The 18238-nt window shown below is 44.6% G+C and overlaps 3 protein-coding genes across 4 annotated transcripts; 1 reads left to right on the top strand and 2 right to left on the bottom strand.

Annotated features, from left to right (window-relative positions):
• Positions 1-543: 543 nt before the first annotated feature.
• On the bottom strand, positions 544-2143 carry LOC147191563 (uncharacterized). Its single transcript, XM_086135694.1, has 2 exons — positions 1958-2143; positions 544-1043 (listed from the first exon to the last, which is right to left on the bottom strand). Exons 1-2 carry the CDS (start codon positions 2141-2143, stop codon positions 582-584), a joined length of 648 nt encoding a protein of 215 aa, XP_085991820.1. The 3' UTR covers positions 544-581.
• Positions 2144-3285: 1142 nt separating this feature from the next.
• LOC147191562 (calsenilin-like) lies at positions 3286-13468 on the bottom strand. 2 transcript variants are annotated; one of them, XM_086135693.1, is made up of 9 exons: positions 10281-13468; positions 8874-9042; positions 5671-5795; positions 5053-5122; positions 4844-4914; positions 4666-4773; positions 4179-4283; positions 4050-4112; positions 3286-3976 (listed from the first exon to the last, which is right to left on the bottom strand). In XM_086135693.1, the coding sequence occupies exons 1-9, from the start codon at positions 10284-10286 to the stop codon at positions 3929-3931; spliced, it is 765 nt and encodes a 254-aa protein (XP_085991819.1). In that variant the 5' UTR covers positions 10287-13468; the 3' UTR covers positions 3286-3928. The 2 variants fall into 2 exon arrangements, with proteins under 2 accessions (XP_085991819.1, XP_085991818.1); XM_086135692.1 differs by having other exon boundaries at positions 8871-9042; positions 10281-13461.
• Positions 13469-14360: 892 nt separating this feature from the next.
• trim69 (tripartite motif containing 69) lies at positions 14361-18175 on the top strand. Its single transcript, XM_086135686.1, has 6 exons — positions 14361-15170; positions 15260-15355; positions 16211-16444; positions 16940-16962; positions 17039-17154; positions 17474-18175. Exons 1-6 carry the CDS (start codon positions 14538-14540, stop codon positions 18016-18018), a joined length of 1647 nt encoding a protein of 548 aa, XP_085991812.1. The 5' UTR covers positions 14361-14537; the 3' UTR covers positions 18019-18175.
• The last annotated feature ends 63 nt before the right edge of the window (positions 18176-18238 follow it).

The raw sequence follows: 18238 nt of genomic DNA, 5'->3' as shown, positions 1-18238 counted from the left end.
AAATTTGGATGAGTCATAGAGTGACGTTAAGTCATCCAGTGGCAAAAGAAATCTCCCGAAACATCAATAAAATCAGAAATATCACAAAAAGCATTTCACTACAATCATGATCTTAATTTTCTCACAGATGTGCTTAATGTAAACTCTCGACCTGATTTATTGAACACTAAGCCGATTTACTGTACTTGCGGGAATTATCTCGTGACATTTAATAGATTTGGGATCATGGTTACACTACTCTATATTCAAACTATTAATAAAAGGTAATTAAAAACCTTGGGGGGGTGGGAGGGGGAGGTTTTGGCAGATCTTGTTTAACCACCTGTTGCCACCCATACAGACAAACAGAAGAAGCGCTTTGTGTTCAACTAAACAGACCGTGACAGACGAAATTAATTTGCGAGTAAATTTAGATGCAATCATCATCATTGTTTAGACTTTTTATGGCGGTTTGGTTTGGTGGTGTTCCATGAAACGACAAGTATGGGCCTCACGGGATTCAGTATTCTTAAATAAGTATACAACGTGAATCGAAAGGGAATATCACTTGCAAACATTTATTCTATTTCCATTTCCACGAGTCAAAGTGCGCCCATGCAAAGCCCTGTGAGGAAGGTGAGCGCATGTCCCAGCAAAAGTAAGGAGTTACTCAAGTGCGCAGGCGCCGCCGCCTTCAGAAAAGCCCTCCATCTCGACTGATTGCGAAACGTTTGGCCATGGCCGTCATAGCGCCCGCTGGATTCCGTCTTTTGGCCGGCGTGCCCCCTGGAACCGTACTTGGGCCTCCCGAGGAAGCCCAGCCCGTATCCGGTGCCCGTGCCCCCCAGCATGCCGGCCGCCGCCGCCCCCGCCCCCTTGAGGCCGGGCTTGGGGAGGCCGTGACCCTTAGAAGCAGGTACCTTGTTGCTCTTTCCGCTCTTATGTGTACCACCGCCACGCTTGCTGTATGTGTACTGCGCACCTGGACACAGCGCTACTACGAGCAACAACAAGAGCCACAGTGGCACAAGCTTCTGCTGGCCTGTCATCACAGCCTGGAGGTCCTGCAATCACACAAGGATCAAAATGATTATTTTCTATACGGTGTGTAATAGAACTGACATAATTAAACAGTGCAATCATTATTGCTGATGATATGTACCACCGTGTCCATAACACCAAAACAATATCAAAGAGAGGCAATCCTAAATTCTACATGATATAGAATATTAGTTTTAAGAATGCTGTTTTGCCATTACACGTATTTCATTACACCGCAAACATGCATTGATCACTGTAGTACTGTTCTAAGTGCCGGGTACATAAAAGTTTCAGTGAGTAGATGTAGCAAGAATTTTGTGTTATATAAAAAAATAAAGCATGAAAAATAGCTTATTTTGCTACTGTGGCAAGTATAATAGAATACTACAGTTCAAATAATACTTTGGGGTCTGATGCGCTAAGTGTTTAACAGCTGCGATAGGCTCCAGCACACCGGAACCCTTGTGAGGATAAACGGATTAGAAAATGGATGGATGGATGTTCTGTAAAGTGCTTTGTTACAGCTGCAGCTGTTGTGAATGTGCTATATAAAGATGTATTGGATTGTAGTAGTAGTTTGTTAACAAAATAAAATGCAAAAAAAAAATTCAAAAAGTATGTGCGAAAAAAATAAATCAGCATTATTTAGTGAAGGTGTAGTTTGTGGGGTAGGAGCTTGAATAATAAAAAAATTTTTTTTTTTTGAAACATAACTTTATAAAATAAAATCTTTAGACTGATGTGGCAAGTACATATGAAAATAAGTCAAAATAAATGAGATTGATTTAAGTATTTAGTAGTAGTTTCATAAATAAATTAAAATAAGACCTAAATATGAAGACACAATTACAATATATTTACTTTGTCTACACTTTGCAAAAATTGCCAATGTTCCTCACACAAAATAAGAACCATCAAAGAGCAACAGTGTGTTTACCTTTCCGTGGGGTCCCACACTGAGGATGTGATGCTGATGGGGCAATCCATTCGATCCAGAAAGTTGCTCTTTCATAATTAATTCGACACCGACAGGAGCTATGCCCCACCCCCCTCGTGTTTCTATTGGCCAAAGAGGAATAATACAGTACAGGTTGAATGATTTTTGCTGACCTCCCACGGCCATGTGCCATTATTCAGCACATATGCAGACAGGGGATGGTGCAACACCGCACACGTTTGTGATCAACAACATAGACTGACACGTTGTTAGCACTAAGGCTAGCTGATAATTACATATCATATTACATAAAAAATACATTTTTTTTAGGCTGCTGAATAAAAAATAGCAACAATAATACTAATAATAATTAAATGATGTGGAAAAGCACTGCGATTTATCCATTTTGTATTTATATCGCACTTAATTGAACGGTGTTTGTTTGTTTTTTCTTCTTCTTTCTGCCTACATTCTTGCTGCTGGAGGCTGTAAATTTCCCCAGTGTGGGACAAATAAAGGATATCTTATCTTATATGACCATTAGGATTAAAAAGGCCCTGTAAAGTGAATTTGGTACTTCTGTTGTGTGACTTAGAAAACATTCCTTTTCACTTGACAAAACAATGTACTATATACCATAAACACCCTTGAACCGTGCCCCATGTTCCACAATTACCTATTGATTTCCCAAGAGCAGACAGTAAAATGTGGTCTTCGTTAAGTTGTTCAAGGACAAAACCTTTCCCAAGGAAACTCGGGGGGGGGGGGGGGGGGGGACATGCACACTGATTACAATGGAAAACTTTGTACAAAATTATGTAAGTGTTGCTCATTAAATTAGCTAGCTAGCTTTCCTACTCTATATCCACCCACTGAAAAAAGACCACTTGCTGGTTGTTTGATATGCTCCGTCTTCATAATCACAAGGAAGTCTTGAGTGGCTTCAGGGCCTATGATTCATCTTACAGAACACAGCAGACAACCATGACTTCATGAATCGGAGCCGCGTTTGCACGGCATGTTTTGCCGCACACAGAATGTAAAACAACAGAGTTGATTGTTAACAGACATTTCTGTTCAATGAAACACCAAACTGTGCCCCCACCACCCCTTTTATTGGCAGTGCTGCTTAATATCTATCATCTTGCCTCTGAGGGGAAACTGGCGACAGACACACACTTGTTCCTGCCATCATGTGAAGCTCCTTTGTCACAGCAAAGACTGCATAAAGATCGGTTGTATTCATTTTTAGCTCTAATTACTTGATTGTAAAAATGAACATACGACTCTGTGTGGTGTACTAGGGAAGAGAGTGATTTGATCTCAGATAAGTCTACACACATTTATTTATGCAGCTTGAGATGCATCACAACAAATCGGTGCAAAAACAAAGAAACAAAAAAAAAATCTTTGATTACATCCATATTAAATGCAAGAGGTAGATGGCACCAGACGGCAATGTGACGAAGAAACCCCCCCCCCCAACCGGGTAAAAACTCCTCTCAAACTAACCAGTACATGGGTTCGTTTACGATGGGGTTCTGTTCCTACAATGGTGATGTAACCTGAATTTGTATTTACCGACTCACTAAACTACCCTCATGCAGTAATGAAGTCACAATTGCAGGAAATAATTTGTAAGCCACACATACAAAACAAACAAATGAATATAAGTAAGGTAATCACTGAGTGTGCCTTCTTGTTCAGCTTGACCACATATTCTTACACTGCTAGATTAACACCTCAGACTGGTTGCCAGTCAATCATAGGGACATATGTGATGTCATGAATTAGAAGTGTCATTTAGTTGTCAAAGATAAAATTGAAAAAAGTAAAGCTCTCCTGCCCTAAAAACACCTGACTTCTAATTGGCACCTAGTATTCTCTGCAGCTACTACGGCCAATATATGGGGGGGGGGGGGGGGGGACCTACGGTGATCCCCAAGATGTTTCCAGTTCCTCCTCCTGAAGCTAGATGACGTTTTCAAAGAGTTGCATGGAAGACATGATACTCTCATCCTGTTACAACGACAAAACGCCAACGAGGTGTAATACACAACGCTGCATACGCTGACTGGTATTGTGTGTTTACCTTCTGGCAGATGTCTATGAATTCATCCATGGTCACCACTCCATCACGATTCCGATCCATTTTCTGGAAAAAATGTTCGTTTACGTGTATTCATTCCAAACAAGGATTCGACCAAACAGTCCAGCGTACCTGGAAGAATTTCTCCACATGCTCATATGGGGAATCTTCTCGTACACTCGGTAAGGTGTACCTGCCCATCATGTCATAAATGGATGTCATGATTGCCAACATGTCCTGCAAGAAAAACAATTGAAACGTGACTCAAAAAAATCATAACCGTCTCGTTTGAAAGGGTTTCTCCATGGAGCTAGAACACTGCCTTTACATTTTGGCATTGAAAAGAAATGCATCATATATCAGAATGATGTCATTTGGAAGCAAAAAAATAATAATTTAAAAAATTGTGTCACTTGCAGATGCAGCCTGTGGACAGCAGAGGGCGCGCTGTTCCAGTCGGCTTTTCTTGACATTCTTTTTCATGTCACATTTACGGTGGCAGTGTGTAGACGTTTTAATATATAATCCTAGATACAATAATTCATATATTCCCAATGCTGGAATTGAGTGACCGTGTCTTAGCTCCACATTTCTCACACAGGTTAGAAGTTGCATCAACCTCCTTAGTGATGTAGCCGTCCTTGTTGATATCATAGAGATTGAAGGCCCAGCGCAGCTTCTCCGTCACCGAACCTCGAAGCAGCACGGACAAGCCCAGCACAAAGTCCTGCGAAAGTAGTTTGTTTAGCTCATAAATGTCTTCGAAATTGTAAATAAAAAGAGGGCGCGAAACTTGCCTCGAATCGGATGGCGCCGCTTCTGTCCATGTCGAAGGCGTTGAACAAGAAATGTGCGTACATGGTGGCATCTGAGAAAGGAGGCAGGCAAGAGAAGGTTGCACATTTTAATACAATAGAAAACCAGCCAGCTCTCAATATAATGCAAACCAATCAATAAACCATTGCTGATGATGTGAGTCAAAACTGACATTTATCATCACGTTTACCTCCTTGAGGAAAGAACTGTGAGTAAATGGTCTTGAATGTTTCTTCATCCACAAGCCCACTGGGACATTCCTTTTTTGTGGAAACAGAAATGATTAACAATAAGGGAAATACACAAGTGGGAAGATAAATATTCAAATTTTCTTGTAATGTGTGTCGAATCTCCGCTAAAAGCACAGGGTAAACCTACCGTAGCTTTTAAAGGCTTACAAAGATGTTCGTCTCTCGCTTGTCATATTACTTCAACATACTTAATAGGAAGCCGGGGCTTTGGCGCCATCTTGTGGCAACTTTGAGTGCTAAACTCACTCCAAAAAAAATGCAGGTGTCTCGGTACAGATTGCGTCGGGCATTAGATATTCCACTGTATAAGCAACGTGGTTTTGCTTACAGCAATGGTTCCTGACCACAACTCATGACACGGATCCTTAATGTATTTTGGCAAAGCTGACTTGTCGTCTTTGTCTCCACGTGAATTACAGTTTAATTCATTTAAAGTGCACTAAAAACCTGCAACTCTCCACATGCATTAGCACGCACCGTGGACGGCATAAATCACGTGAGAGGTCAAGCTCAGCATTGTAGTGCACATGCAGAAAAGAGAAGAAACCTTTGATTACATTTTTGAAGCCCCTGTAAAGGGACTGAAGCTCCTTCCTGGTGAACTGGGTCTGCGCCTGGAGCTGCTCAAGACCCTCGGGTTGATGACGTACCATGGAGAGCTCGAGGTCACTGTCGATGCTATCTGCCAGAGGGAAGGGAAGAAATAAAAAAAAGCCAAAAGGGGGATGTGAAGACACGGCAATAACAGGAAAAAACATGATCTACCACAGAGAAATGGAAGGCAAAAGATTGTAATGCTTTCCATCCGGATGCAAAACATAAGGTAGGGAAGACGATGTGAGGAAAGTGTGTGGGAAATACAAAATAAGATGTAAAAATAAAAGCTGGGAAAACAGCTCATAGCATCTGATGCTAAAGGAATAAGCGACTATTCCGAGCAGTTTTTACTCGACTTTCATTTTGGACACTTTGGATGCAGTTTATTATTTAGTTGCAAGTAGTGTGGATCATTCTCACTTAGGATACCCGACACTTGAAGTGGCAAACAACCCCCCCCCCCCCCAAAAAAAATTCCGTGACATTTTATCTTTACAACTACATACCCCAGACAACAATATTTTTTTTTGTAAATGTCTGCATTGTGAGTTATTCAGAATTCAAAATGTCCACCATGAAAAGTGAGAATTGTGCCAAAATATGTGTAATGTGTAAACAATAAACATACTCACCATCTTGACAAAGAGCGCAACACAAATGCACAGTGGGAAGAGACAAGACCAGGGGAGAGATAGAGACGATGAAAATAAAGGAATAACACATTCATATACATGTCGTTTGCTACTGCGGGAGAACTTTAACATGATATCGGACTTCATTACATAAAAATGAGAGCCGTTTCGAGCAACAGTTGCGGCAGCTTTACCAAAAGCAAATCAGAGCCACGATAATAAACATAACATGCAATATATATATATATATTTTTAATAGTTCTTTGGAAGATGACAGCATCATCTTCACTGGTGAACCGAACAGTCAGCGTGTCTTACCTTCCTGCAACAAAGGCTCACACATCCCAAACTGTCTGAGCACAAAATAAAACATCCCCACAACAACGACCACGGCAATAATTTCCATGCCATCCAATCCCATCATGGCATCTCACACAAAAACAAAACTGAACGTAAACATCAGCAGTTAGGAGTCAGACTCGGAGACAATCCCAGCAAAAAGACGCAAAGTTGAAGTAGAATTCCACCACATGCTGCCGGATGATGTTGACAAGCATCGATCCCCTCACATGATCCACAACCGGCCTCCATTGCTCGTGGTGGCGACCCACCACTATCTCCTCTCACCTACGTGTGTGTGTGTGTGCGTGCTTGTTTGGGAGGTTTGATCGTTTCAGCTTGCCCGTCTCTATTTGCTTGGTCATTTCAAGGATGCAAAGTTGTAATAAAAAAAAAAAAAAAAAAACAACAACAACACATATCCGCTGATGCAGGGGATATCCGAACAGCACTTAAGAGTGAGGGAGCCCGCCTGTCGATACCGCTGAGCTTAAAGCACATTTAACGGGCCCGCTAAACGGCGCCTTGTTTAAAGTACTGCAGATACGCAAAGCGGGCACGTCGTCGGGGATGCCCTGAACATTCCGCCTTCCATCCATGTGCTCGTAGCAATCGTAGCATTTGTTTTTGTGTGTGTGTGTGTGTGTGTGTGTGTGTTTGTCGGCGTGCTAACGGGGCAACAAAAGGTAGGTGTGGTGGACAACTGCTGACTCGGCATAACATAATGGCCTCCGTTTAAGTAGCAGAGGGCGAATCAATTGTGAAGAGGTAACTTATCGGTCTTTGATGGGGGGTGGGGGGAACAGATGTAGGACAGGGCATTTTGTTGGCTGTGGAAAGTACTTTCCTGTGGCTTGGAGGATTCCCTACCGTCAGCCCGAGTGCCGTTCACAAGTATTTGGACAATGACAAAAGTGGTACGATGGCATTTTTGATCATATGCCGATTTGCTCACTTATTGGCCCACTTTTGACTGATTCGACCATGTTTGACACATGATGTGATATGCTTTGGATCACGAGCTGTTCCTTTGACTTGCTCTACTTTTCACCTCCGCGTTTTTATAAGAATCCGTAAATATTCTTATTGTATCTATCTGTCCATCTGAATAAAGCAGACATTTAAATGTCCAAATAAATAATCCAGTATCACAACAATGACACATAACAGTGAGATTGTGAGGTCGCTTTGAAAGTCTGTCATCTTATGACTCAAAGATGTTGGAGAAGTTACAGTTTATGAAAAAACAAAACAAAAAAAACAACACCCACCACAAACACCTCCCATTTGCTGGCATAAAAAGTGTCCAGTTGGACATTCTCACACTTCAGCCATTGAAGGCTATTAATTTGAAATGTCATTTGCTGTTGGAGTTTTGCCTGTTGACCAGTAGATGGCGATCAGATAGTTACAAATGCTTAAGTTGGGCATTTAACCAGTCCAGATGTTTTTTTTTCTTTTCAGTATTTGCCACTCAGCAAGTGCTGTGTGTGCGCACGTCAGTTCAAGTGATGGGTTCTGGCGCTTCGCTAATGCTTAGACATGCAGAAACAGACGCTCCTCCTGCCCGTCGAGTGCACAGCAGACTCCACAGAAGGCCACTGTCAATAATTAAGAAAAATGTCTGCGTACCGGTGAAACACTAAGAATAAACCCCACGCTCATATGTCAGATTGTGTATGCTCCAGTGAAGGGACAAAATATCATCTTCCGAGTACAGAACGATATGAAGTCACATTTACTTCCAACTAGTTTGCTTTGCAACTACACGACATGACAAAAAAAATGGCCAACATGCCATGGAGGAAATATGAAGCCACAAAAACACAACGCTGTTTGACGTGGAAAAGGTCAGTAATTTTATTTTTAAGTTATTTAAAGGAGACTCCTTATGATTTTATTTCCCCATCCATTAAAACCATTTCCAGGCGTCTTAGTAAGATATGTCTGTGCTTTTGTCATAATACCATCAAGATGAATAATTATAGTACACTTTACGCAGCCCATTTCTTGTGCTGCTGAAATCAGTATTTTGAAAGTATGTCACAGAGACATTTTGGGTGGCTCGCGGGTAGGTACTTTTTTTGGGAGGGCGAGGGGGTTTGGGGGGCATTGGCATAGATCATTTGCACTTCTATTCGTATCAATGTAGAGAGATGATTTGCGACTTAAATTGTGGGGGGGAAGACTACCTGGTCCCTGTTGAGTGGTGCTCGCGATGATCCACTTGACCAGACAGCACTTCATGAGAGATTTTCGTGAAAATTTGGGTCTCTGCCACTTGGAGCCCTCGGCCTGTCCGGCCGGGCTCGCCTCTTTCCCATCAGGCAGTAGACCGCCATCCACTTCCTTGTCTTCTGCCTTCAAGGAGACACAAATAGACGTAGCAAAGACTGCGTGAGACTTTAATTATGGTTTCACTTCAGACATGTCTGTTCCACATTAATCTCCCGCTATTAGTCACCCCCCCCCCTTTGCTGTGCTGAATGATCCTCCATGCACAACTTTGTTTTAACATGTATTTTTTTTGGGGGGGGGGGGGTCCAACCACAAACACCACCTTCAGACACGTTTGATGTGGATGTGTCATGGACTCCCATCCGCAAATCCAAATGACATTTAAGAGCCACAAGTGAAGTTTAAACGGGGTTTCCTGATCCTGAAAAGTAGATTCTAGCCAGCATAATGTTGAGACATCGCTTACAAATTGAGCCGATGATGATGTGGATGGCTAATATTTCTGTGTCCAGAGTGCTTCTAAAAATAACACCTTTTCTTGTCATTTTCCTCATGTCATCCGACACTGGAGCACATTCAGGCGACTGTGCAGCCAGATGAATATTTCAGTGATAACAGAGCCACTGCGAACATTGTGTCGGAATTTTGAGAGAGTTGAGACCATTTTTCTTTTTTATGTTAGCATTTCTATCTTGGGCAAGAAGTCATCGTACCTGACAGAGTTTTATTTGGTTTACTAAGCTAAACTAGATTGGCAACTCCTTTCTTTGGAAAAGATGCTCGTGAATGCAACCCAAGTATTATTATATTTTTTAATGCACATGAATTAAAAATGCCGTACAGTGTGGGGGCGCTAGGCTGTCCCTTCTGTTTGACTAAGAAAAGAGGACGGCGTAGCGCGCACACATGCGTGGCGTCGCTCAATTATTCACACTCCTTAAAATTGCATCAATAAAAGATTAGACCATTTATAGAAGCTATCGCAAGGGCACAAAAAGCATTGAAAACTGCCAAAAAACACATTCATCTGGACGCAAACGTGACGTGTTGCATGATACGCCAAAAAGATGACTTCATTTTAAGATGAATTCACAGGAGTCCTCTTACAGAAACATGTATGTATATATATATATATATTTTTTTTCTTAGCCCGCATTTCTTTCCTGGGTTTGAAAATTATCATCAAAATATGCGAGGCAAAAGTGATTTGATTGACGAATTATTCATTAAAGATCAGTCTCGTGTGCAGATGATTGTGAAACAACCACAGGGAAGAAAAAAAAAGATTCAGTATTCAACATCTGGATAAACTTAAACATATTCATTGAAATGAATGTGAATGAAAAGTCAGTGTACAGTACCTGCATGGTGCCCGTTTGCCTCTTAGCTGTTGTGATGTTCTCCAGATTCCCCTCGGTGAGCTGCAGCTGAATGCAAACGCAAAAGAAAGAGAGCGAGAGATGCGAGGAGTTAGTAGTTGGAGGAGGAGGAGCAGCACATCTGCTCACTCACCTGACTTCAACATCAGATAAAAATTGATGGAAGCTGCGCAGGAAGAGGAAGAGGAGGGGTGTTGTGGGATGTTTACGTGCAGACATACAGTATGTTATGAAATCCGATTAGATTAGGTCGGAGCTCAGTCCTGCCTCTCCAAGGAAATTAAAAAATAAAATAAATAAAAGACAATACATCTGCAAGCAATGCAGGTACAGTATGTTTGCCAAGAAAATATAAAAGTTTCTCCTGCTTGTGAAAGTTATAGTTAATTCAAAGAAACACACTGAAAGGAAAATTCCCCAAAATGCGATTTATTTTAAGGCAATTAAAAAAATAAAAAGTTGCTCAATTGGGATATTTTTTGTGGTGACTGACCCTGATGCAGCCAGGTTCTGAACCAAACCGAATAATGTTTTGGATTCCAGAAATGCAGGCTCAGACAAACTGCCCCCCCCCCCAAAAAAAACAAAGTACAAACTGAAATCATTGGTCACATGCAGTCAGGAAAACAAAACCAATGCGTAAAACAAGAAGCGCTTGCAAAGGCAAGGTACAAGAGAACACCAAGAATACACAAACCAATCACAAGTCCAAAGATCAATAAAAAGGAATCATGAAAATACAAAGTTCTTTGACAAAACGAGAGCCACTATAAAAGATACCGAGCGGTCGAACACTTGAAGCACAACAGCGAGCGAGGTCAATCGGCCAACAAGAGACGAGGCAGCTTGGCAGTCCTTAAATTGGTCAACCCGGAACAGGTGCGCCTGCTGGAGGGAAACGCCCTCCACTCCAGCGGGCGCTGAAAACAAAAACAAAACAGACAGACATGACACATGCCGTGTGCCCAAAAAGTGAAAGCTCAACGACAACAAAGTCACAAATTAATTTGCAACAAAATGTTCTATTCACGGTCTTGACAATATGAAAGCACTTTCCTGCCATTTTAATACACAGCGAGCCAATGATGTCTTCACTAGCACATTCCAAATATGCAATACGGCGGTCTGCCTCCCCAATGCAAACGTCGGAGATATTTTTAGCCTCGCAAGTTCCAGAGCGCCTCCAATTTCCGAGTTTAACAGTGGATGTGCCCGGGCGCAGACGTGCGTGTGACAGCGCTGCTTTTATTTTCTCCTTCCCTGCATGAATGTTGCATTCCCCCCCAACACACACACACACACAGAGCTAGAAAACACATTTGCACTCTCAGTGGTTGTGCCACAAACGTTTTTTTTCTCATATAACCATGAAGAAGTGGTATTTCAAAACAAGCATTTTGTTTTGAGTCAAAACACATACTGTACAAATAACAGGGAGGATCCCAAGTTGGACAACAAAAAAAATAATACCCTTGCCCCATAATTACCATCCATTGAGAGAAAAAGTCCTCCCTCTTTTTTGGATTAAGACGTAATATCGTTCATTTATGAGATCATGGGAATATAGGATTTTATGAAACAAAAAATGACGCGGTGTTATTTTCATTCTTCTGAACACCGGTGGGGGGAGGGTATTCTTTCTTTTCAGGCATCCAGACAATGTTTACTTCAGAGCTCTGCGTTCCCACTCTCAACGTACTCTGTATCCGTAACGGAGACATTTTTGCTTGTCATATTAGTTCTTGACGAGTCTTCTTTGAGCTCAAAATTTGGTTCAAAACAAAAATGCTAGAAAATATATAAAAAAGTAACACCACAAAAATGACCTGTGCGGTGCACGGGAATACTAATGCACAATCTTTAATTAACTCTACAGCCATAATCTGTCCACTCATTTAATTAACATGAACAGAATTTGCTATTCCCCCTCCGAAAACACACACACACACACACACTTTATCAGGCACCTCAGAAGGTTATGGGATAATTAACTGTGTGCGGCACTTCACATCCTATACAGCAGATTTTATTTTAATTAGCCAATTGCACACTTCTGTAGATCGCAAAGTCTAGACTAACAATGGATGGCATGTAGGTTGGACGTGACAAACGGCGATGGACAATCTAATGTTTTCATTCAGTCTTGGACGCAGGATTTGGGAAAACGGGATGGAGCCGTAGTATCTGGAGAAAACAGACGCAGCATCAGGGTGAACCTCAGCCTTGAGAGGATGTGCTCAGACCTCTGTGCTCGCTATCCATCCTCATTTAAAACATTTTAAAAAAAAGACCGTATACTGATGTGGGTTACGGAGAAAGAAAACAGCACACTGAGCAAGATGGCGGCAGCAAATGCCCCAAATTCTTTTCCGACTAGTCGACTAAACTGCACGACAAATAGCCCATATACGAGTATATATTAGAAAACATGAGCAGACACAGCCACACATAGTCAGTCAAAAGAATTGCTCAGATTCTTCTTCCTGGTCACCACCTGTTTGTGTTGCCACTTGTTTCTAGGACGAATCAAGCCAAATAAAGAAACAATGGCATACCGCATACTATGTTGTTCCCTTGGTAACTTAAGAGTAGGAGAGAAAGGGGAAGGAAAGTCAACAGGAATGTTGTCCATGTAACCATTGTGTCAGAATTAAAAAAATATACATGAAAATATGATTGAGTTAAATATAAAACAAATTGGATGAAAAGAGACCTTTCAGTGCCAGAGAGTTTTCAATAAAATATTCCGTTTTTATATCAAAAGGTTGGATCTCGAAAAAAGTTAAAGGCATACTGTAAATGTTGCTTGGTGCTATTTTGCTACTTTCTCGCTTCAAGGGTGAAAGAAGAACAAGCACAGCGCCATCTGCTGGAACCAAAGGGTTAAGCAAACATCTCAAAAAGCCTTCAAGTTCTCCAAGTGCCCTCTTCACGACGCTGATGTTTTGAACCACCCTGTGCGTGCTTCGCCGATGCCGAGACTGTCAGTGTGCAACTAGTGTGCCGCATTGACGTTGGTTGTGATCACTCCCACAGCGGCGCAGACCTCGCCACTCATCTGCGAAAATACCAACACCGGACCGGGTCTAACCTGCGCAAAGTAACGTTCACACCGTTCACAAAACACAGACCTTGCACCAGGGTGTTCCAAAGAACAACTGGAAAATTTTGCTGTGGATAGAAAACAATGTCGAATGATCTGGAAGGAGCACAAAATGCTGTATGTGTGAAGATTGTTTTACATCCTCAGGGCCTGGATGGATGAATTGTTATCATGGTCGGAAATTTTCCCACGTCTACCGAGACGATTTGCGGTCCGATTTAAGACCATCTGTCACAGATGGGTGATTTTTCTGATTTACTCGAGCGCGTGATGACGGGGAAACACGTTTGATGGAACAAACTCACCATGGCCTTTTGCAAGGAGGTGTGCCCTCATTTGTCTCACGTAACTTGTCGAGGTCAAAAACTGCAAATAAACCTTTTCTTGTGACACATTTAATGACCAGTTGGCTCCCAGTAAACAATATTGTTGCCGCCCTACAATACTCCCACGCACAAAGACTGGATGGGAATTGAGCTACTTCTTACACATACAGGCGGACTGCCAATTTTCCTCCAGCGGCCCGTCATTACGCGTCCGTGAGTAATAAACCAGTGCAGAAAGATGGTTGTTGCGCAGATGTTTTGAGCCCCTTAAAGAACGTAAACATGTGATAGAAACGCGGACAAAGTCGAGAGGGAATGTCCATGCGGCCGTTCAGTTGGGCGAGAACCTGTTTGTACTTGTCGCGCTTTTATGCACAAACTGATGGCAATCTCAAAAGATTGCTCCGTGCTTCCACTCGATTCATCTTGAAATGCCCTCAGTGGCACATGAAGGGGATTTACCCCCCCCCCCCCCCCCCCCGCTGACGATTAAGAGGGCTGCGGCTTGGAGTTTTGTCGCAGCCGCTGCCCAGACGCGGTTAAAACAAACATGCGGCTCAAGTCCTGTATCCCGCCTTTGTTTCCTGCCTGAGATGTGTTGTGACTGTCTGGAGAGAGGAGGCGGTTAGCGGGGAGGAGGAGGAGGAGGAGATTTCCCTCACTATCAACGGATGTGAGAGGCTGCTGCTGCTCCCCCCCTCACCCCTCCCTCCCTCCAGTCACACGCACTTCTCCACCGTCAACAGGAAGGAGGCCACAGACAGAACAAGTCCAGCAGTGTGTGCGCGCTCAGCAACCGAAGGCAGAGACATGAGCAAGAACCAGAAAGAAGTCAAGAAAATCCAGTCTGCTTACCTGCAGAATGTGGAGAAGCTCAATCAAGGGGCCAAGCAAGAGAGGAAGAGCTGGAAGGCTAAGGAAGGAGACTTTGGCGTGCCGACGGCCATGGAGAAGCGCCACTCTCCCGCCATCAAAAATTCCGCGCACAGAATCAGCAGAGACCTGACCTGCTCCATCTGCTTGGATCTCTTCAAACAGCCCGTCTCGCTGCCCTGCGATCACACCTTCTGCCAGGGCTGCATCGAGGGCTACTGGACCGGGCCGAGGGGCCGCAGCCAAGGAGAATCGGGCTCCTGTCCCCAATGCAGGAAGGTGTTCCCCGGGCAGAGCTACAGGCCCAACCGCATCGTGGCCAACATTGTGGAGAGCTACTGTCAGGGGTTGGAGGAGAGCGGCGGCGGGACCGGGTCACCCGACGCGGCCGCGGAGGAGAAGGCGCCCGCTCCGGCTCCGTCTCCGGCTCCGCGCTGCAGCCGGCACCGGGAGGAGCTGAAGCTTTACTGCGAGGAGGATCAAGAGCTGGTGTGTCTTGTGTGTGGAATCTCCCAGGAGCACAGGAACCACACCATGATGTGCGTGCAAGACGCAGAGCTCAAGTACAGGGTGAGCCCACCCGAACCGAAAATAAAACGCTGATTTCTTTGGTCCCGGTGCAAAGGTAGTCAAGGGTTCTTCTTTCCTGATCCAATTAGGTATCTCTGAACAGCTCCATGGATTCCCTCAAAGCCGAGCTCAACACGGCCATGCAGTGCGACAGGGAAGCTGAGGACGAAGTCAAAAATCTTAAGGTGAGAGGACAGCACTCCTGAACATGATGATGGTACGTGCTTGTCACATTCCGGTACATATAAAAGGTGTGCCAGAAAAGTTCCGAGGACTGGTGTCACAAAAAACATACACACTCCAAGTGTTCCCCTTCAAAGTAAAGCCTTTGGAGGCCAATGCACTTGCCAGACTTTTCCGCCACGCCTTCAACCTGAAAGGAAACATTTTAGGCTCCTCTGCGGCGCTGTCATTGAAAATCACACAATGCTATTTTCCGGCAGGAAGTGTCAGATGCTCAGGGGATTGTTAGCAGGTGCGCCGCCATGGCGAAGCAACCATTAATCTCCTTGCACGGTGCATGAAGCAATTTCTTTGTAAACAGGCCGCTTGATCATCTGGCCCAGATTGGAGGGAAAATTAATCAAACCCTTTTTTTTTGTGGGGAGGGGCATATGCGTAAAAACGGGCAGATCTTCAGTTTCATGCTGGGCAAGTCTCGTTTACTGTATTTGGAAGACCGCATTGCGCCTCGTTAGGCGTCCCGGTTGACTGACGGTGTTTCTCATTACAAATTGACCTCATCCGCAAGTGGAGATCTTGCAGTTTCTTTTAAAGGAACTTTGTGCACGCCTATCTCATACCTCAACATACTTTGACCATGCGCCTCTCTCTGTGCTGAGGAACCTCTTTTACAGGATGCGAAATAAATCAGCTGTAAATGGCGCACAAGTAGAAAGCGAGGTTTGAAATACACTATATCTTTCTTGGAACTTTTCCGACGCAGCGCATCGGCGGGGTTTTGAATACGTTGGTTACGTAACTTGCATGAGATTCAGCAACACGGGGGTCAACGTGTGTGACTTGCCACCTCGCCGCAGGAGCACACGGCTGACCTGAAGCAACGCATCGAGGCGCAGTTCAGCGACCTGCACCAGTTCCTCTACCAGGAGGAGAAGATGCTACAGGTCAAGCTGAAGACGGAGGAGCGCCGCGAGCTGATCCGCCTGGACGAGCACAAGGCCCTACTGTGCGTGGAGATCTCCCGTCTGCAGAGAGCGCTCCAAGAGATAGAAGACAAGCTGAGGGAGCAGGATCCCTTCATTCTGCTGCGGGTAAAGTCAAATGGAATTCCCCCGGCTGGGTCGTTTGTATTGAGCCAGCTCTCTGGAGGTGATTATGGAGGGGAAAACGCTGAGGTCTTCATTTTGAAGTACATCAGACATAAAACATGAAACTGAACTGGGTGGGACTGTTTTGCCTTTCCTGTCGAGTCTGCGTACGGTCTGAAGGAAGCCAAACTCTGCGGCGCGGACACATTTCAAGGGTCGAGTCGTTCCCGCGTCCCGATAACAAAGGAGTCTCTGCTGGACAGGATGTAGGCCAGTGAGCTCACTTGTGGATCAAGGGGGGCATAGGGAGTTTTGTTGAGCCACTGACGGCCGCGGGACCCCCCCCCCCCCCCCAAGTCGCGGGGAGCTCTCAGTGGGTGGGATTAAGTGCGTGAGGGCAGACGATGTAATGTGGGGGGGGGGGGGGAAAGCCTTCTGTCATGTCGTATACAAGAAAAGTAATCACCTTTCTCTCCTCCTCCTCCTCTCTCATTTCAGAGCATCAAACTTTTGCTGCAGAGGTGAGAGCGAGAAAGACTTGCGTTCAAGTGCTGCCGGGGATTTGCGTTCATCGCGCCGCTTTGCTTTTGTTGGCAGACCCTCGCTGAAGTTTGAGAAGCCGGCTTTTGTACCTCCCAGTCTGTGCGAAGGCCGATTTGCGGGGCCTCTGCAGTATCGAGTGTGGAAATCCATGAAAGGCAGCATTTACCCAGGTAGGAGAATCAAAACCCTTGACAACTGGCAACGAGCACTGAAAGCGGCGGGAAAGCTGCATCCATCCGTCCATTTTCCATCGCGCTTGTACTCATTAGGCTGAGCCCATCTCATCTGACAGCTGCCAGTCAATCGCAGGACAGACAATTCCCATTCCTGCCCCCTGGACAATTTTAGCATCTTCCGAAGTCGGCTGGGATAGTCTCCATGCCAACCGCAACCCTAACGAGGAGAAGCGCTATGTCGGAAATGGACGGATGGGCGATCAAACATATTCATCTCCGTGAAACGCTTTTGCCGTGTGACATCTCCTTTTAGTCCCCGCGGTCATTACCTTTAACTCCAGCACGGCCAACCCTTGGCTCAGCCTCAGCTCGTCACTGACCTGCGTCCGCTACCAGACCTTCAACCACGCCGTGGAGGACAACCCGCACAGGTTCAACGCCGCCCTGTCGCTGCTCGGGAGCCAAGGTTTCACCCACGGGCGGCACTACTGGGAGATCGAAGTCTACAGCAGCACCGTGTGGACCCTGGGCGTGGCCCGGGAATCGGTCCCCAGAAAAGGAGTCATCAAAGCTCTTCCGGCGAACGGCTTTTGGACCCTCTCGCTCTCCTACGGCGTACAGTACATGGCGGGAACGTCCCCGCCCACCGTTCTGTCCCTGGAGGAGCCGCTGGCCAGGATCGGGGTGTACCTGGACTACAAGAGAGGTCTGGTGTCCTTTTACAATGCAGAGACCATGACGCATCTGTACACCTTCAGGGAGATCTTCAGCGAGACGCTCTTTCCGTACTTCAACTTGGGCTTTCTGGACAAAGTGCACGAGAATGAGCCTCTGAAAGTTTTCTTGCCAAAGATTTAAACTTACTGTCAAGTTTTGGGGTTTTGTTTCTTTAGTACGGAATGAGACACTACCGTGAATTTGGACCGTTAAAAAAAAAAAAAAAAAAAAAACGCTCGTAGACTGGCTCTACGAGGCACGGATGTGTTTGCGATACATCAAATAAATATTTTCATCTCCAAAACGTGAGTGGTTTTATTGGATTGTTGGGTTTATTGTTTTAGCGATGCATCAACGTGGT

The sequence above is a fragment of the Hippocampus guttulatus genome, chromosome 17 (assembly GCF_054856545.1).
Source record: "Hippocampus guttulatus isolate MCC_2025c chromosome 17, RoL_Hgut_1.0, whole genome shotgun sequence".
Taxonomy (NCBI): domain Eukaryota; kingdom Metazoa; phylum Chordata; class Actinopteri; order Syngnathiformes; family Syngnathidae; genus Hippocampus; species Hippocampus guttulatus.
The sequence above is the reverse complement of the archived record's forward strand: the minus strand, read 5'-3'. Positions and strand labels throughout refer to the sequence as shown.